Source organism: Paramormyrops kingsleyae, chromosome 2 (assembly GCF_048594095.1).
Source record: "Paramormyrops kingsleyae isolate MSU_618 chromosome 2, PKINGS_0.4, whole genome shotgun sequence".
Classification (NCBI taxonomy): Eukaryota; Metazoa; Chordata; class Actinopteri; order Osteoglossiformes; family Mormyridae; genus Paramormyrops; species Paramormyrops kingsleyae.
In genome coordinates, this window is record NC_132798.1 from 27,156,479 (window position 1) to 27,177,866 (window position 21,388).

Sequence of the window (21,388 nt, forward strand, 5' to 3'; positions counted from 1 at the left end):
GATGCTAAGTCCTGGGTGCTGTATCTGGGGTTTTTTATTTTTATATATAAGTTCACCCCTAACATGGCACCATGCGTTTACATCAATAAAATACGTTTGTTAATAAAAACACACCTTTTAAAAAACATTAATTATATGAAAATCGTTTACACTTAGCTTGGTAATATAATTGACATGTTTTATTCGAGTATTAATGTTTATTCAGCTTGATAGCAACATGCTGATACCAAGCTAAACAGCAACAATCAATTAAATATGCCTGCATGGAGCTATAAATACTGTAATGCTGAACAGTTATGATTACCGCCCTGTGGCTCTGACCCCAGTAATAATGAAGTGCTTTGAGAGAATCCTCCTAAAGTATATCAAGGATGCCATCTCTGTTAAATTTGACAACCATCAGTTCACCTACAGGAAGAACAGATCTATAGTGGATGCCATCTCAATAGTACAGTGGTATCTCAGAACCTAAAAACTTCATGTTCTGATTCGAATTTTCCCCATAAGAAATAATGGAAAACCAATTAATTGGTTCCCGGCCCCAAAAAATTATACCTAAATATGTTTTTTTAGCATTTAAACACAAAATGAACAGGATAAAACAAAAAGAGCATATATTAAACACATTTAACAAAACAGTAATTTGGTCACACCATGCGCAGGACAAGCGAGCAGGGAATCAGGGTCAGGCAGACGGAAATCCAAGAACACTGGGTTTATTGCTGGCCAACAAGGCACAACACGGAGTACACTTCAATGACAGGACCAGGGAAACATACTTGAACACGGACTCAAATACACATGACTAATTTTAAATAACGAGAAACAGCTGATGACATCGGGATATCACACGAGGTTAATGAGGAGGGCGTGGCACACAGGAGGATCGTACGAGCCGGGCGTGACAAATTTGTAAAGCAAGAACATAAATGTATCTAAACAATGTGCAATGGCTACCAAAATGATGTAAAGTACAGTGTATTACCTGATATTTTCTATTAAAAAGCACTATCACTAACAAAAAATGCTATCGCAATGAATGCGAGGCTGAGACTGAAGCGTTACCCTTTGTTTCCGCTGAGAGACGTGCCGCGTGATTCATTTCCCCACGCATACAAGTTATCTTAGGTCGGCGTTTATGGTTTGACTTAAGAGATTCAGATCGAGTTCTAGGTAATTTTTTTTTTCCGAACTGGTTGGTTCGACTTTTAAGAAATTCAAGTTCTAATGAGTTTGAGTACTAAGGTACCACTGTACTTCACACAGCCCTGCCTCATCTACAGTGCCCTAACACCTATGTTAGGATGCTGTTCATCGATTTTAGTTTAGCATTTAATACTGTAATCCTGGACAAGCTGGTACAAAAGCTATATAATCTGGTTTTGTCCACATAGTCCCTGATCCAGCGAGACAGCTTTCTTACCAACAGGCCTCAGGTGGTTGGAGATTGTACATCAGCTACACTGGTTCTGGACACAGGCACGCCACAGGGTCGTGTGCTCAGCCCAGCACTCTTTACGTTATTTACGCACGATTGCTCTGCCATCCATGCCACAAATATGGTTGTGATGTTTGCGGATGATACGACTGTGGTGGGTCTCATATCAGATAATGATGAGGCTCACTATAGAGAGGAGATACAACACCTAGCACTATGGTGCTCAGTTAACAACCTCATCTTCAACACCAGTAACACCAAAGAGGTCATCGTGGACTGTAGGAGGTCCAGAAGTACAGAACATGCTCCTATACTTGTATGTGAGGAGGCTGTAATGGGTGTGGACAATATCAAATTTTTGGGTAAACACATCACATCGGATCTGACCTGGTCTTTGAACACATCTCATCTGGTAAAGAAGGCCCGACAAAGATCTTCTTCCTCAAGAAAATGAGACGTGCTGGATTCTCCTCTCGGCTGCTCACAAACTTCTACAGATCTGCTATAGGAAGCATTCTTTGTCACGGAATGACCGTGTGGTACGGCAACTGCACAGCACAGGACAGGAAGGACTTGGCACGGGTGGTGAGAACAGCACAGGGGATTGTAGGAAGTCCTCTCCCAGACCTGGACTCTCTATATGCTGGTACGGTGCCGAAGAGGGCCAAATGTATAGCTGCAGATCTCACCCGTCCAGGAAATGGACTGTTTGTACCACTGCCTTCAGGAAAGTGGTACAGAAGCATAAAAACATGTACTAGTAGACTGAAAGACAGCTTCAACCCCAGAGCTGTGAAGTCCATCTGCCCCTGCTGATGCACACGCATACGTCTACCCCTAACCCGCCCCCCTGTAGACGTGCGCACACGCATACGTCTACCCCTAACCCGCCCCCCTGTAGACGTGCGCACACGCATACGTCTACCCCTAACCCGCCCCCCTGTAGACGTGCGCACACGCATACGTCTACCCCTAACCCGCCTATAAACCATAATTTGAATTGACTTCTGTTATAATAAAGATATTTAACTAGTAGTTCTACTGATTTAGTGTATATGAGCATAATTAAGTGTATTTGTGTAAAAGTATGGTTGTCAGCATTTATCTGAGTAGTGATCTGTGTATGGGTGTTATTTGTGAGCCTCTTACTGCTAAAGATAGAATCAGTAAAAGTAACATTCAGCTCTTTACGAGCTAAGAACACCCATTTTCTTTGTACTTAGAACTGTAATAGTCAATGCCTGGCAACAGAGCCATCGCACATTTTTAATGCCAGGAGTCTGGTTACATGACGTCAAAGGCTGCCACCAGTGCTCTCCTTGGCTTCCCTGCAGACTGCTGATTGCTGTATGTCCCCTGTAGAGTCCCCTATTTATAGTATGGCAGCAGTGTCATTGGTTTATGTCTGATTCCTATATAAACCTATTAGTAGAGGGCTGAGGCAGATGGCAAGTAGTAATTAATAAAAGTGCATATTTTTGCTTTTTTTATATCAATTATTGATTGCAGAGGACTGGAAAAAAAAGTCAGTAGTCCGTTTGAATATGTTAGTGTCACATGTGTGAAAGTGTTTTTCTTTAGCAGTGTTTGTGCTTTAGCTTTGAGTTGAACAGCCAAGGCTTGTGCACTTCCGAGAACCATAACTCAATAGTCAGTCCAGGGCAAATTTACTCACTAGTACTGTATGTGTTATTAGCATGGATGTGCATCTTGTCTCACAGTTATGTGCTTCTTGTTCCATTTCATATTTGATTGTTCAATTATAGACATTATTGAGCATCTATACCCCAGTTCTCGCAGTTTCTTTTAGTGTATATTCTTTAAATAAATATATGTGATCATCTAAACCTTACAGCTAGTCTTAAATGCAGGAATTTTCTCTTGGTTTCAGAATGCATCTGACTTCCCTTCAGTCTAATTAATTAATCTCCGTCCTTAAGGTTATTTGGCTGCACATACGTGCTGAGTAAGCCACTGCATTGCAGCCTCACTTAGATGTTTAGGGAGGAATCTCACTGGAAAACTGTTTTCAAAGTGAGATTGATACTGTAAACAAAGGCTGTGCTGAATCTCATTAGTACTGAAATCCTATTGTTTTCTGGGAGCAATTGGGGATTAGTGTGGAGATGCCTTCATTTGAAATCTGTCCGCCATCTTGGTATATAATATGTTTTAGTTTGGACTTGGGCTGTTTTCATGCGGGGAGAGGGATGAAGAGGTTGTTGAGTGTAATAGTCTTTACTTTCCTCGCTGTCTGGGTCAAATCCAAAGGCAAGAGGAGCCACTCTGCTGCAGTAAGCTCTGTGGCCCAGAACAGAGATATGAAACCGCTCCTGAACTCTTCAGCACACGAGAAGAGGTGTTAAACATCAGCAGATTAAATGTCAAAATGATGTCATAAATGTAACATGTAGCTCACCACTCAGTGAATATCTTTGTAATCTGAGATCAGCAATGGGAGCTTTTTTTTTTTGTAACCCTTAAAATCATTGTGATTTCCCATGTAAGGTGCAAGTTACAGTTCTGAATGTAGCCAACATTGTCATGTTTGTTTTGCATCTGACACTGCTTTTGGCTGTCATGTTTGTTGTACTAAAGTTGTAAAGAGAGTGTCATGCGGCTTGATTCAATGTAGAATTTAATGACTGCAGATGAACCTTTTCGTAGGTTGTATGGATATAACAAAGTCTTGCTTTTATCACATTTTGATATTTAATGACACATTGCATGAATTAAAGATGCAAGACATGTGACACTAACATCTATCCTCCCCTACATGTGATAGCTGTAATTGCCCACCCCTCCCTCTTTCCATCAGGCAATCCTGTAGGAATGCTGATAGTACAATGAAGCCAGTGGATGGTGTATCACATCCAGGTGCCCGTGAGGGGCATGTCTGGGTTCTCTCCATACCCAGGAGGACCTTGAGAAGAGTTGCAGTTCCCCCCAGTGACCTTTCACCTCACTGACATTGAGTGAGTTCCCCTTCTGACTGCCCTGTATTTAAACATCTCTGACAAACTGTATGTCCTCCTTCCTCTGTGTCCAAAAAAATGCCCTTATTTAATCATATTTAGTGGTTCTGTATTTTAAAGGTTTGTTTTTCTTTAAAGTCAATTTGTGTATATATATGGTCTTTATAAAGTAAAACACAACTACTTAAACATTTAATTTAACTTTTCAAACAAAGGCTGCTTCTAAAAAGCTATTTCTTTGGTCGTATTTTTTGATCTCTGGAAAAGTGAAAGATAGAAGGAACTCAGGCTGCTTCTTGTCACGTCGTGATGAATTTGTCGATCTCGGTATGCATTGAATCTGCCCCCTCCGTCAGGCGTGTCCTGTGTCTGCACTGAGAATCTTGTGCTTCCTGTCTGGGCATGGTATTGCTGGTTCAGGAGGGCAGCTTCACGAATGGATGGATTCCTTTGCTAGAAGCAGCGAAGCAGCAGAGCCAGGCAAGAAACAGAGCAGCAGACCAGTTCTGCTGTCCTGATCTTTGAATTGTAATTGTTTTATTCTATACACCCCATAATTAATCTCATACATGTATGCAACTGTAAGTAATTCCAGTTAATGATACTTTGCTTGAGGGGGAAAAACATTCCAAAAGCCAAGTGAAACTGATGAGTGTGCAGTATTGTCTAACTTGTTTGCACTCCTTTTTAAATCAGATTTTCTTTTTGTTGCAGATGGTGTGCCGCTATGCTTATTGAGTCGAAAGCAGGCTAACCGTTGACAGGTCCTCCTAAGCAGGAGAACCTCTATCTAAGCCTTTTGCACTTTCAATAGTATATATATTTTTTACTTGATTGAATACCTGAAACACTAGAACTGAAGGAAAAATGCGACACATACATGTGGAGATTGCACGGAAAGAGGCCCCGGTGGAACTTCCAGACCTAGAAGGGGACTTGCCTTCCTCTAATGGGGTTGTGGTTGGCTCCGGGACTAGACACACGCTGACCAGACCCTTTGGGGATGAGGAAATCAAATTGCAAAAGGTCTATCAGCTTTCAATCTTCTCCCAGATGGGGCGATTCAGTGATGTCTCTGAAGAGCAGAGGATATTGAGGCCTGGAATGAAGAGGGGACTGGAAGGGCCACTGCAGAGCTGTAGGCGTCCTCACCTGGAAGGGGAATATACTGAAGCCAAGTCCACGTATGAATCTCCCGTGGAGGTTCTAGAGGGTGAAATATTGTGCGGGCAGCATTTCTCCTGCACTGCAACACACTTGATTGAGCACACAGATGGTGTGCCCACCCAAGCCTGCTCCCAGCCCGCCTTGCCTTCCACCCCCTTAAAACATCCAACACAGCACAATCAAAATGGGCTTGTCCCAAATGCACAGACCACGCACTCCTCCGGAAACGAGCTCCTGGCAGTAGATTCTGTCCAACTCCGAAGCCCTGTTTCCCAAACTTTCCTGACCAGGATCACAGCACAATCAGTATGTGCCGTGCCTGACTGCACCCTAGGTGACCTGAGCACTGAAGGCTGTAGCAAGGGAGGCTCTGCAGGACAGCAATTGCCCAGCAATGCAGAGCTCACTGACCAGGCATTCGGAGTTCCAGCAATATCTACTACCTCAGACCTCCAAAGACACTTTGAGCTTAGGGATATGCAGGCTAACGGAGAATCAAGTCCCCTGAAGTCCAGTGGTTTCCAGGCTGTCCACGCCAATGGCCTGGCATCCTCAGAGAAAACCCCTGTATCCCTACCAATACCTTCTTCCAGCCTGTCTAGTCCTAGTACGTTCTCCGCTAGGAAAAAGCTTCTGTCTTCCAGTGATACAGGCGAGTCCTGCTCTGAAGACGAAGGCCCGTCTACCTCCAAGAGAAGCCGTCGCGGCCTGCAGGCCCCCGGCTTGTGCCTTGGAGCCTTCCGCAGTACTGATGCCAAGGCTGCGCCCTTTTGGAACCACCTGCTGCCCTCCACTCAGGAGCAGCCCAAGGTGAGAGCTGTGTTTACTAATGTAACCTCATTATGTGGGAATGAGAGGAAGGAATAGGGATTCTATAATGGTGGTGAGGAACAGACATGATAGACAGGTGTTTCAGCTTTTGTTGCCTAGAAAACAAGGAAGCAAAATGGGTATGAGGTGGGTAAAGCCTAGATAAATGATTTTGGCTTGAATGTTATTGGTAAAGCTTAGGTGAAGTGAATGAGTGGACTTGTCATCTGACTCCTCCCCCCAGAATTTGTGTTGGGGGGGGGGGGGGGGGTTTGCTTGTTTGTGTTTTTTTTCCCCCACCAACCCACTGAAAATCAGCTTACGACCCACTTGCTCAGAAACACTGGTTGAACCGTTGTATTCATTTACAATTTTATTTCCAAAAAACCTGGGATGTTGTATAAAATATAGAAGAGAATGCAGTGATTGGCAAATAATTTAAACCCTATATTTAATTGTAGTATAAATGCAGCATTGCAAATTTTGAAACTGAGAAACCAGCAATACATTTCAAAAATGTTGGGACAGAGGCATGTTTTCCACTGTGTTGCATCACCTCATTTGACAACACTGTAAGTGTTTGTGAACTGAGGAGACCAGATGCTGGAGTTCTGAAAGTGAAATGTTGTCCCATTCTTGCTTGATATAGGATTTCAGCTGCTCAGCAGTTCAGGGTCTCCGTTCTTGTATCTTTTGTTTCATAATGTTACAAAATATTTTCAGTGGGTGACAAGACTGGAATGCAGACAGGCAAGTTTAGTGCCCAGACTCATTTACTTCTGAGCTGTGCTATTGTCATACGTGCAGAATGCGGGTTGGCATTGTCTTGCTGAAATTAGCCAGACCTTCCCTGAAAAAAGACGTCATCTAGATGACAGTATATGTTGCTCTAAAACCTGTGTATGTCATTCAGCATTAATGGTGCCTTCCCAGTTATTGAAAAATATTACAGCCGGAAAACTACATATAAAGCTAATTTTACCGCAGTGTTGGAGTTATGGTTTAAATTCGAATCCGCTTTCCGGAATATTTCAGCATAGATCCACATATCTCCACATACATGACCCAGCGAGAATATATATACCCCAAAGTGGTTTCGGGTCTAAACCTTACCTATGACACCATGGTAAAGTTAGCTTTATATTCAGTTTTCTGACTGTAATATCCTTCAACAAAAGCAAGCAACCCCACTTGATTTTCCAAATTTCTTCATGGGTGAATTTTAATAAATATTTTAATGTTTGTGTGTGCACTTCACCTTCAATAGTCCAGCTGTCTTGTTTAAGTGGTAATCTATTCACGGATCACGATACATTCGTGACTTAACTGCTTTTGTTTGCCGATTTTTGTCCAATTCCTACCACAGCTGGTCTGTAGAGAAAAAAATCCATAAATACGTGCAGCCGTGATATATTTCGTTATCAGGATATGAGATGGCTTTTATCGGGATATGAGATTTTGGTCATATCGCACAACCCTACCCAACCCATAGACACACATGCGCCCTCATATCACCATGGATGCTGGCTTTTGAGCTGTCTGCTGATAACAAGCTGGATGGTCCAGCTCCTCTTTAGCTTGGAGGTTGCTGCATCCATGCTTTCCCAAAAGATTTTCAAATTTTAATGCATTGCACCACAGAACACTCTTCTATTTTGCTCAGTCCACATCAATGGCCCAGGGAAGGCGGTGGTGTTTTTCTGGATCGTGTTTATATATGGTTTCTTCCTTTATATGGGAGAGTTTTAAATTGTATTTATGGATGGAGCAACAAACTGTCTTCACAAGCAATGGATTCTGAAGTGTTCCTGAGCCCGTGCAGTGATTTTGACTCTAGAATCATGTCTGTTTTTAATGCAGTGATGCCTGAGGACCCAAAGATCAAGTCTGTCCAATGTTGGTTTTCAGCCTTGTCCCTTGCGTACAGAGATTTCTCCAGATTCTCTAAAAGATGCAGATGATATTACATACTGTGGAATCCCCAAATTCTTTGCAATATTATGTTGAGAAATGTTATTCTTGAATTGTTGTACTATTTGTCCATGTGGTCTTTCACAGAGTGGTGTGCCCCTCCCCAATTTTACTTCGGAAACGTAGCGTCTCTGGGGTTCTCTTTTTATACCCGATATTTAAAATGTTACTGTCAATGCATCAAATTATATATCTGCAATGTTGTACAAAATTCAAAACTGTAATGTTCATGTCTGTTACAGAGTTCAAGCAGCTGTTCCAGAGTGGGATCAAGACTTAAAAGCAGCGTTCGCTTAAAATCGTAAGTGTGCCCTGAAATCAATTTTAGCTGCTCAGTGTCCCTGGAAAACAGTTTAAATGTAAAAGCATGTTTTTTTAAAGATGTTTTCAATAGAAAACTAAATATGTGAAGCAGTGTGTCATACCAGATTTTGAAAATTGTTTAACACTCTGGCAACTGCAAGTCAAAGAAATAAATACCAGACAGCTGAACTTTTGGTTAAATGCATAGTTGCTATGATGGCAATTTGCTGTGAGGGGCTTTTATTAATATATACACACACACACACACACACACACACACACACACACACACACACACATTATTTACATATGTGATTCAACATGTACGTGAATGCCTGTACAGGAACTTGCAGTTCATCAGACTGGAGTATAACAGTATCAGATACGTACCCATGCAATACAATTAAATACATCGATCTAGTTCCCCTAAATGTCTTTACGAATAAACTTGAGGCATAGTGGTGGGGTGGTTAAATTATGTTAATGGGCTTTAAGGCAGACTGTCTTTTCTCACTGCTTGCATCCAAATGTGTCTTTCCTATTAATACAGACGCCAGCTGCGCAGTGGACGCAGGCGAGAAATCAGTGGCCCCTCTCGCTCCAGCTGGCCTTCTGTCTCTATCAGCCGCTCCCTCCTGGGCAATTTTGAGGTACTCTAATAGTCCTACCTGTCGCTGTGTTCCTCGCTGGCTCTAAACGCTGGTCTTTACGCACACTCTGGATTTTTACCTCCCCAGTTCCCTTAGTGGGGTGTCACCTGTGTGTCTACCTGTCTGCCCAGGAATCTATTCTGAAGGGCCGCTTCTCGCCATCGGGTCAGATTGAGGGCTTCACTGCCGAGATTGGAGCCAGCGGATCCTACTTCCCACAGCATGCCACCCTGCCTGTCCAAGTCACCTACTATGACGTCTCTGAGCACAGCGCCCCATCCCCCTTCCTGGTAATAACATTCTCTTGCACTCTTACCATGAAGTGTTACAATGGTGGCATGTGGGTAAGTGGGCTAAGCCTCTGTGCCTGTGATCGGAAGGTCGCCAGTTTGAGCCCAGCCTTGGCAGAATAGTCACATGTCTGTGGGCCCTTGAGCGAGGCCCTTAACCTCCAGCCTCATCTCATGTAGGTGGCCTCCCTTTGCAAACCCTACAGACTATTGCAAGGTAATAATGCAAGTATGTGGTCCCCAAGTCTGTGTTATGGAGAGCAGGATGGGGTAGGGGAAAAGAGAATTTCCCCACAAGTTCAGTAAAAGTTCAGTGTAAGATTCGGCCTCCCTGGTGAAGTCTTATTCATTCATTCATTCATTCATTCATTCATTAAAAGCAACAAAAGTCGTCCTGTATATCTGTACCACAAATAATAATTGAAAGTTTTAAATTCTGATTTATCATTTTGTTTATCCCAAATTAATCATTAACTGTATTTGTGTTCAATTGTACTTTTCTTGTACTGACAGCATTACAGTTTTGTATAACGTAAAAATACTTGGTAATGTATCAAGCTGAATATCCGTATGTCTGATGAGAACATCATGGTTTGCAATGGTTGTTCCAGGGAGTGATCTACCTAGAGGCTCTGGGAAAGAAGGGCTACAGCATTCCCAAAGCAGGGACAATCCAAGTGGTAAGTCTTAATTATGATTATGTTCTTTTTTTTCTTAGTCTCTATTCTTTTTGTATGTTTTAGCCCACGGTGCTGGTCTAAATTGTATGTTATATCGTTTTTACCACTGTATGTATGTTTTTTTTCCTTGGTTTTCCCCTCCCTGTCCTAGACCTTATTTAACCCCAACAAAACAGTGGTGAAGATGTTCCTGGTGACATATGACTTTGGAGACATGCCTGTAAATCACATGACCTTTCTGCGCCACCGCATCTTCCTGGTCCCTGTTGAGGAAGCAGAAGGACAAGTGGCTAATGTAGAGGGAACGGCGATGGATAGGAAGAAAATTCTCTGCTACCTGATACACCTCAGGTAATATATGAGGATATGCTTACATTTCAAAATATTGAAATGTCAGTGTTGCCAACTGTAACGTATCTGCCGCTAGGTCACGTTTTCAGACTGTCCTGCTTATGCAAGAAATCTGTATTATTCCATTATAAACTTAGAATTAGCTGCATCAAAAGCATTGTAGTAGTTTGCAAACCCTACAGACTATTGCAAGGTACTAAAACTGTTACATACATGTAAATGCATGTGTGTGTCCGTGCAGACTTGTCTGAAATTGAAAATCTGTAAAGTGTATGAAGAGTTCTGATCACTAAAATGGATGGAGGCACTGGCGTATGTTTTATGTTGCATTTTGTATAAGAGCTGTTAGAACCACAGCAGATATGTGATGATAGTGACAGATATTCTTGTATACATTCTTCAACTGCAAGACTAAACGTTTCATAGAGACAACCCACTTGATGTACTCAGGCCAGCTATGTGTTAACTAATGTAGTGCATATATTTTGTACTTTTTAATTTGAATTGTAATTATATTCAATAATAATTTCTTCCCTTTTTCAGATTCCAGAGTTCCAAATCTGGGAAAATCTATTTGCACGATAATATACGGCTGCTATTCTCCCGCAAATCCATTGAGGTAGACACGGGAATCCCTTACGAGCTGAAATCGTTCACCGAGGTGCCAAAAAACCCCAAATATTCCCCTCGAATGTGATGACTGCCCCCCCCCCCCCCATCAGTTGCCAGCGGACTAAGGAGCAGAAAAAAGGACTGCTTATATGGAAAAAGAAAGAGATGGAGAATTTTGAAAGACAAGCACCCTTCACAAGACTGAATTCAGTGTTAACCTGCATGCCTCGTAACAAAACCCACTTTTCTGCTACTGCTGCTTTAGTGACAGTATTGCTCTTCATCCTCCTTACACCCTCATGGGACCCGCATCCCTGTCCCAGCAGCAGAAAGAACGGCTGGCTGCTCTGTGGCTCAGCCCAGTGCCTCAGTCACACACACGGCATCCTACACGGCCCACTTTTCTAATTGGCGTCTGTGTCAAAACATATCTGGGGGAAAAGAGTAAAACGAAGAAGATTGGTAAAATGGCCAAATGACATTGGAAGGTTGCTGTTCTGAGAAATAAAATCGGAAAGGTTGTGTTTATGGGGGCGACCTCTTTATCCTAATGAACCATACCACTTGTGTTTTGGCAGAAATCGTAAAATAAAACCTCTTGTCTTACTCATGGGAACAGTAGCATTGTAATGAGGGAGAATGGGTTAGTTGATGCTTAGTTCCTTATCTGTTCTCTTTTCGTGTACATAGTGCAATTGTGTATTACACCTGTTACCATTAAGTAACAGGCCAATAGATAATGCTGTTTAATTTATTAGTATAGTTTGAAGCAATATGCTGCACAGTTAGTATGTAATGTTGATTTGAAGTCCTTAATGTACAGTGAATTCTACAACCGTAGTAGGAACAACAAGGAAAGGCATTTGTGTGGTTGGAGTGTCAAAAACTAAACGGAATACTTCATACATACATATATCACATTTCTATTCCAGCTTCATGCCTTGCATTAAAGCTGAGCATTGAGCTGGAAAGTTAATTCATCTGCTGGCGTTCTGTCTTATTTATTTTTTGCCTAGTCATTTCTGTTGTGCAAGAGCCCAAGCAATTAAAATTCTGTGCTGTATTCACTGCTAGCTTACAATCCTTACCTACCTGATAAGATCCTAAGACCCAGAGGTATTAAACACCAGGAATGACTTTCCTGAGCAAAGCTTTAAACCAAGACTGCAGGCTGCAAGGAACATTTATTGATTTAATTGTGTGATAAATTTTGAATATTTAACAAAGATTGGATGTTTAATATTTAACAGAATCTGGAATCCGTAAGTGTGAAAAAATTTTGTTAATTTTTTGCTCAATAAAAATCTATTATCTATTGTAATCTTTTACAACTAATGCTGTTTTGAGTTTCTACTTAGTTAAAATGCAAAATGGTAAATACTGAAAAATGGGTGCTAGAGCTTCACAAAATATTATTTAGTATAGGGTCCATGTTGGTTGCTTGGAGTTTTGCATTCGTCCACCAACTTATTACATAGTGAGCATTAATTACAACTGGCTGGGAACCTGTTCCATGAAGGGCTGCTGTGGGTGCAGGTTTTTGGGATGACCTCTCAATCAGCCAATAATAAAACAGTGGCTCTCAACTCCAGTCCTGGGGACCCACTGTTATTGGCTGATTGAGAGGTCATCCCGAAAAACCGCACCCACACCGACACTCCAAGGATCAGGTTCACCATCCTTGAGTTATCAGATGTAATGACACCCTTTTCTCTCTGTCTTTCTAGTCTTTGGTACCCAATGATGAGCTTCACCAGAAAAATATTATAAACTCATTCATCTTTCTAAGCTCTGTTAATTTTCTCATGATGAATGAGCTGTTATTAGATATCAAAGATGAAATATCTTGATTTGAACCGCAGCATCATCGTAATTAGGGAAATAATTGATTCAGTGATGAATATTACACTTCCATCCATGTGGCAAATGAGGGTAGAGTTCAGTATGACCACAATCTCCAAAAATGTGACAATACTCTGAATATCTGATGGCCTTTTCTCTGCTCTTTCATGACCTTGATGAGAGCCTTGTATACCTCTGCATCTTTGAGTCTTTACCATGGCAATAATGAAATGTTATTTGATACAATCTAGAAAGAAAAAGCTTTATAAATGCATAACATGTCAGAAGAGAGATGGATAATGCCACTTCTTTCAAAAAGATTTATGACCTAAAGGTCAAAAGGTTACGGGTCAAGAGTTCACTGGGGGGGTGTGGTTGGGTTGGAGCCAGGTGACGTCACGACTAGTGTTGTTGCGAGAGGGGGTTTATTGTGGGGTGGTTTTTAAATATTATTTATTTATTTTATTTTTTTTATTATTATTTTCTTATTTTTATTATTATTATTTTTTTTATTTTATTTTGACTAGTGGGGGAGAGTGAAATGAAGTTTCAGTGGTTTGTCCGAATAGCCCCGTGCTATGAGGGTGACGGTGCTGAGCATGGAGCTCAGCGCGAAGCTGAGCGGGTCGGTTACCTGATGGAGCGTGAGCGTACTCCGGGTCTGCCTGTGGTGCGGTACTGTAGAAAGGTCCCGGTCGGTCCAGAGCGTGTAAATGTTGTACTTGTAGATTCTGCAAAGGACTCGGAGATTGTGAGAGCGATGTTGGAGCTTATCCCTGTGTTGCGTGAGTCTGAAAGAAACTGTGTGAAAATGAGAAAGTTGGAGCTAAGAATGAGAGGAGGAGGAGGAGGAGGAGGTGGGTCTGACGCTATCCTCCAATAAACGCTTAGCAGCAGCAGTTTGGCCGTGTGTCTGTGAAAGCTGACTCCCCCCCCCCCCCCCAACCCCGCAGCAGCAGTTTGACTGTGTGTGCGTGTGAAAGTGGTAGGGAGTGAGGGTCCCCCCCCTTTTTTTCCTTGTTTCAAGTTTGGGTTTTTCTCATGCACCTGTTATTTACATCCCCGTAGGTCATCCCGGTCAACTTTATGGGCCACACATCAAATTGGACATTTTGTCTTACAGTATATAACATGTTTTTTTTGTTTGTTTGAAGTTTTGGTTTTTCTGATACAGCCGTTATTTACACCCCGGTAGGTCATCCCGGGTCGAGCGTATTGTCTGCGCATAAGTACAAATATGAGTTAAAAGAAAAACACCACGACATACATCAAATAGACATAATTAAGAAAATAAGATAATCCGCGGTATCCTAAAACTTCACAGGCTGTATATTTCTCATTAAATAAAAGTTAAAAACCAGCCGCAGATATTTTTATTACACTGAGCGGTCACGTACGGGTTTTCCTCCTTTGGTAAAGAAACACAAGTACCCCACTGGAAAAAGAATAAAAAAAGAAAACTACACAGGACTTCCATAGAGTGAGTATATTATTTCTTTTATACATGTTTTATGATAAACGCTATACATTAAAATAACTTATTCTAATAATAGGTATTCTCTGTTTATTTCCTATGAGAGACGGCGCGGACCGGTCAAGAGAAAATCTACGAAAGACCTGAATCAGCAGGTATGGACGGAGCAACACCCCCCTCCTATACCCGAAGCCTTATTAGATGAAATAGGCAACATCAACAACGCTAATAATGAAAATGATGCGGTTTATCAAAACTACCTCGCTCAGCATGACTCGCCACCCGCAGCGTCTAGTGAAGTGAGGGTCAAAGACCCCTGTTTCCTACTGTCCTTAGAGACATTATTAATCTTCCTGTGCTGTTAGGGTCGGCACCGACCTGTTTTAAGTTTAAAACATGAGGTAGTTAAATGATATGTGGCAGAACAAAGCAGCAGTATGAAGTGGAGCAGTGGGTAGAATATAGAGAATGCAGCAGCAGTATCACAAAATTAGCAATTCACTGTGGAGGCAACGATGTTGAATGTTACACTATATGTTGCTGTATATCTCAAATCTCAAAACCATATGACAACCTTACTCATAGCCCTAAGTCTATGACCACCATAGCAGTAACCTTATTCTATATCTAACACAAGCTATAACTCTAATCCTAAACACACCCTCAGTGCTTATGTAAACACGCTAAGCCTAAGTCTAATGATAACTGTAATCCAACTGTAACCCTACTGAGTATGCCTTATCAAGTGCACACACTACGAAGTATGCACTACGAAGTGTACACTATGAAGTGCACACTACAAAGTGTGCACTGGAAAGGGCATACTCAGTCCTTTCCAGTTGTGTGCACTTGACAGGGCATACTCAGTCCCTCGTAGTGTACTTCATAGTGCGCACTCTAATTCAACTGTAACCCTACTGAGTATGCCCTATCGAGTGCACACAACAAAGTGTACACTACGTAATGTGCACTACGATGTGTGCACGACGTGCACACTGGAAAGGGCATACTCTGTCCTTTCAAGTGCGCCCTACGAAGTGCGCCCTACGAAGTGCGCCCTACGAAGTGCGCCCTACGAAGTGCGCCCTACGAAGTGCGCACTACGAAGTGCGCACTACGAAGTGCGCACTGGAAAGGGCATACTCAGTCCCTCGTAATGTACTTCATAGTGCGCACTTTAATCCAAGCTTTGATGCAGTATATATTTAGAAAAAAGGGTTCTTGGGTGGTGCTATATAGAACTATAGGGGTTCTAACCTGAGGAAATATATTCATTGCCTTCAAAAAGATGCTATTTCTTTTAATTGAACCCTCTATAATGGTTCTATATAGAACCTTTGAGGGTGTCATATATGTACCAAGCTATAGAACCCTTAAGGTTCAATATGGAGCCTTTTGTTTTAAGAGTGTACATAAATATATGTGCTGCTTTTATGCATTTTTAAACTTAAAAACAGGTCTGTGCCGACCCTAACAGCACAGGAAGGTTAATAATGTCTCTAAGGACAGTAGGAAACAGGGGTCTTTGACCCTCGCTTCAGTAGACATTGCGGGTGGCGAGTCGTGTTGAGCGAGGTAGTTTTGATAAACCGCATCATTTTCATTATTAGCGTTGTTGATGTCTATTTCATCAAATAAGGCTTCGGGTATAGGAGGGGGTGTTGCGCCGTCCATACCTGCTGATTCAGGTCTTTCGTAGATTTTCTCTTGACCGGTCCGCGCCGTCTCTCGTAGAACAAAAACAGAGACTACCTATTATTAGAATCAGTTATTTTAATGTATAGCGTTTATTATAAAACATGTATAAAAGAAATAATATACTCACTCTATGGAAGTCCCGTGTAGTTTTCTTTTTTTTATTCTTTTTCCAGTGGGGTACTTGTGTTTCTTTATCAAAGGAGGAAAACCCGTACGTGACCGCTCAGTGTAATAAAAATATCTGCGGCTGGTTTTTAACTTTTATTTAATGAGAAATATACAGCCTGTGAAGTTTTAGGATACCGCGGATTATCTTATTTTCTTAATTATGTCTATTTGATGTACGTCGTGGTGTTTTTCTTTTAACTCATATTTGTACTTATGTGCAGACAATACGCTCGACCCGGGATGACCTACCGGGGTGTAAATAACGGCTGTATCAGAAAAAACAAACTTCAAACAAAAAAAAACATGTTACGTACTGTAAGACAAAATGTCCAATTTGATGTGTGGCCCAATTACAGGTTGACCCGGGGGTGACCTACGGGGATGTAAATAACGGCTGTATCAGAAAAACCAAAACTTCAAACAAAAAAAAAACACGCTCCATCAGGTAACCGACCCGCTCAGGTTCGCGCTCAGCTCCGTGCTCAGCACCGTCAGCCTCATAGCACGGGGCTATTCGGACAAACCACTGAAACTTCATTTCACTCTCCCCCACTAGTCAAAATAAAATAAATAAATAAATAATGATAATAATAATAAAACACACATTATCAAGATTCTCATTCACATTGAATATGATTTTAAGAAAGCCTTATAAATCTTTTTGTTGTTTCATTTTGTGTATCACATATTAACAAGTCATGAGTGCACAGAGACTTCATAATCTGTCTTCTCGTCCTCCCCCACAAGAAGCAGTCATTGTGACTTTTGTGGGGGGGATTTAAATGTGCTCAAAATTAAGAAGGGGTAGCCAGCTGTTCTCCACAGCTATAGTCTTACTTTTACAAAACACTGTTTTGCAATTTTAATAAACCCATTTTCATCAAGAAGTAAATTGGGCTACCATCCAGAAGATTAGCTGTTAAAAGGAGTGATTAAGCGCTGAGTGGAGACCCAAAAACCTTACAGCTCTTGGGGGCTTCTGGTCAATCTCTGGCAATTATTAGATAGCTGATGAAAATAAATCACTACTTTCTAATCATTGAAGTTAATAAGAGAAATCAGCATGTCCATTACCAGGAGAAGCTGAGTGGAAATGGATGGAATCATTGAAATTCAAGTGAGGGTTATTCTGACCTTCCCTTAGTAGGAATCTCACAGAACTGGTCCTCAAACAAGTATTTAAAAAAAAATTAAAAATCACAGCCCCATGCAAACTGTTACCTCCTCTGCCCCATGCATGCATATTTCACCATTAATGATGTTCAGTACAATACAGTAAATGAAGGATCCAGAATTTTTTACAATAGCACGAAAACAAAATTATATTATATTAAAGCAATTGGTTAAATAAAATCCTTCAAGTCAGACCATGGGGTTTCACGGTTGTTCATTTTACTCATTTTTTTAATGGCCATGAGAAAAACTAGTTTTAGTTATAGTATGAAATATTATTTTAAAAAGGCAAATACTGAACCCTGCTACAAGAACTACAAGAAAATTCCGATATTGATAAAAGGTTGGTGAATTGAGTTTTGTCTGTTTCTGGCTGGCATATTTAGAGCTGCTCCTGCTGGGCTCCTGTCTGCACAGGAACAGTCTGCTTCTGTCTCTGCAGGGTCAGCATGGCTGGACTCTGGGCAGAGTTTGCAGGTTCTGCCAGCAATCTCAAGCTAAGAAGCAATTAATCTCCTGTCCCTCAGCTATAATTTTACACCTCATTGGTTTTGAGCATATTCTGACTTTTTAAACAATGTTATAGAAACATACAGTGTGTTTTTTATTTGATGGAGAATGAGAAATCTGTAGTAGCATAGAAGATGGATAGGGAATGATCATGCCATCCGTTATACCATGTAGTACTTAAAATAAGTGAAATTATGCCCTAAATGAATTTGATGAATTATGTTATTTCATTGTGTTCTTTGAAATAAAAGCTTCTGTTTATTTTCAACAACCAAGCATGAGCACACACACATACATAGATACACTTAGTGGCCACTTTATTAGGTATACTAATTAAAGCATTAGAAATAATCATTAATGAAAACTGCCTGCTTCTCCCTAAGTTTACAGAAAATGGTACAGTGAACAGTGGCAGTATTTTTATTATAATTGTTATTGTTGTTATTCATGATAATAATAATAATAATGCTGATTTTTTTTTTTATTACGGTACAAGCGAGAATATCAAACACACAACAACAACAATACAGTTACTGGAACAGGAGAAACATCAGAGAAGTGGGAGACAGTGGAGGACGACAACAAAATAATAATAAATATTAATACCGTGAACAATATTAAAATTATTAAAATAAAATCGATTGCAAATACCTTACATATACCTTGTTGTATGTATAAATAAGGATCATATCACATATCACATAAGGTTTTGACGTGTGGATATCTGTCTTATGAGTTACAAGTTTTTTCTTTCCTACCTGGGAAATACAGGAAGGAAGATAAAACTGAAGATAGAGAATAATAATAATAAAATCAAACAAATAAATACATAAATAAATAGCACAAGAAAACAATGACAGAGCCAGTGGGTGATGTCACGCAGTAAATATGTGAGGTTGCATACTTAACTTCCCCCTTAATGGTGGACATGTGTTGTGTGTGAGCATGTATGTGTTTGTGTCTTCCTGCTTTTTGAGGAAGATAAAAGTGACACATTGGAGGGAAGAGATGGAAGAGAGGAGAGGTGGGAGTTAAAGGAAGATTGATGGGGGGAAGGTTGGTGTTTTGTCAACCTAGGCAGGTTGGGCCCACCGTGCACTGTGAGCGTGCCAGAGGGAGAGGCCTGGTGGTCCCCAGGATGGCGCCTCACCCATGACAAACCCGCCCCGCGCAAACCGCACCTACAGTAACATGACCCACAACCCCTATTCTAGGATGGAGTTGTGTGGGTTTTTTCCCCTTTAGTCTGTATGAATGGGAGAGAGATCACTGATCTAGTGTGATGCACTAAAAGAAGCAGTTCATGTTAGGTTGGTCCAGCCCAGAGCAGGAGAGATCAGTAGGCAGGAAAGCGGCCACCGGAGGGCCACCCCCCCAGACCAGCTCAGAAACCCATCTGCAGTGCACCCGATGGCCCAACCCCCCAGGGGCAGAGGGTGAAAGGGAGGGCAGGCAGTGGAGCGAACTAGACCTCCTCTAAGTAGCGGGGTTAGGAGGCTGGTGAAGTCAACACTGGGAGAGAAGGAAGGAAGGAAGAGAGGAAGTGAGGAAGAAAGAAATACAGGATTGGATATATAGTATATGATTGTTGAGGGTGGTGTAGATGGTGGTGATGATACTAATAATAATAATAACGAAGGGCAAAAGAGACAAGTATGTGACCAGTGATCATAAAATATTTTGCTGCACCCATAAAAAATGTAAATATAAATAAACATTAATGCAGTTAAGAGGAAAAAATAGGGTAATTGCTGCCACACAAGTAAATATGGTAACAAAGTGTTCAGTATATGAGTACCGAGGAAATACTACTGATAGTAATAATAAGAAGATGATGGAATAACCTAGCCACCAAATAACAATAATAATAATTATTATTATTATTATGATTATCATAAATATAATAATCCTAACAAAAACAATAATAATGATAAAGGGGAAAAGAGAAAAGTATGTGGCCAGTGATCACATTTTGCTGCAACCCTAAAAAAAAAACATAAATATAAATAAACATTAGTACAAGTATATTAAAAAGATAGTAAGGAAGAACAAAAAAGTAGTTGCTGCTACTTATATAGAGATACAATAATTGGAGGAGGAGTAATATTGTACAGTTTCATAGCAGCAAAAAAGCTTCAAAGAGCATCATGGTGGAATGAGACAATAACCAATCATACTCCAGGATAAAGTATAATGGAGTAGGAATGCATGGTTGTTAATGGATAATCTCCAATAATTTCTTCTCTGCCACTTCCACTATTGAGTCCAGTTTGAATCCATTTATCAAACTGGCCTTCTTGAATACTGCTTTCAGATATGTGGAGACTCCTGAGCTGGTGTTGCACCTGTAGGAGAGCACAATGTAGGAAAGCACTGAAGCCACTGTGGACTAGTAAAACATCTTCAGCAGGCTACTGCTCATTTTGAGCCACCTCAAAACAGAGCTAGGTCTGTTCTTTTTGTGCAGCTGTAAAGCCATGCACAAGCACCAGGTGGCACCAACAAGACAGATCTTAGGGATTCCTCCTGGAATATCTAGGAAGTAATGAGATCGTCAGTATCGTCTGAGCAAGCATGATTGAATGAAGGAAATCACCCATGCCTCATGTGGTTAACTTGAGTATTTATGTTTGTTTGCTCATGCCTGGCAGAGTTCTTATAATTTTCTTATAAAGTTCTTCTGGTTTTGGTTTTTCTTTGGTATTTTCTGTCTCTGTAAAGATAATTGTTTTTGTTCAGAATCCCTGCCTTTGTCTGTATTTTGGAGTCCTGTCAACAGCACAGATGTGTTGTCTGTCTACTGCGTTGCTCAGGGGATCTCTGGTATGTCAGAATTTCACCACTGGCTTGCTCATGATCATCTGCAATTGGTTTTCCTTCCAGCACAAGACAAAATCCCCCAGCTGTAATCGTTTTCAATGCAGCCTTCAATGGAGGAATCGTTCTTTTTCGTGAGCTAATGATGCACTTCCTATCCACTGTGTTGAGAGTGAGTAGGAAGGGAGACAGGATAGACGATGTCATCAGGCCCCATAGTCTGTCATGTGTTCGGTCTGGAGAGCTGCACAGGGATGGTATCTATCCCCATCCCCATCTGTCCCTGTAAACATCCAGACCGTCCCCACCATGTCCCTGCATGCATGAAAACCGTCCCCACCCTGTCCCTGCATGCATGAAAACCGTCCCCACCCTGTCCCACACACCAGATGTGTCTATGGCATCCTTTCATGTGGCATCTCATAGTGATCTCGTTTCACTTTGTTCACCAAGAGGATC

General features: G+C 41.3%; 1 protein-coding gene across 4 annotated transcripts in view; it reads left to right on the top strand.

The window, feature by feature from the left end:
• The window catches only part of LOC111850302 (uncharacterized), a 28,348-nt gene extending 15,780 nt beyond the window's left edge, over positions 1–12,568 (top strand). For 3 of the 4 annotated variants that reach the window (XM_072708860.1, XM_023824043.2, XM_072708861.1), the window contains 9 exons: positions 4,257–4,413; positions 4,770–4,893; positions 5,128–6,390; positions 8,604–8,662; positions 9,215–9,314; positions 9,446–9,604; positions 10,216–10,284; positions 10,436–10,635; positions 11,179–12,568. In XM_072708860.1, the coding sequence (XP_072564961.1) occupies positions 5,281–6,390; positions 8,604–8,662; positions 9,215–9,314; positions 9,446–9,604; positions 10,216–10,284; positions 10,436–10,635; positions 11,179–11,332 (1,851 nt within the window). In that variant the 5' untranslated portion in view covers positions 4,257–4,413; positions 4,770–4,893; positions 5,128–5,280 and the 3' untranslated portion in view covers positions 11,333–12,568. The remainder of the gene's footprint in view (positions 1–4,256; positions 4,414–4,769; positions 4,894–5,127; positions 6,391–8,603; positions 8,663–9,214; positions 9,315–9,445; positions 9,605–10,215; positions 10,285–10,435; positions 10,636–11,178) is intronic. The other variant, XM_072708862.1, reaches the window with a different exon arrangement.
• The last annotated feature ends 8,820 nt before the right edge of the window (positions 12,569–21,388 follow it).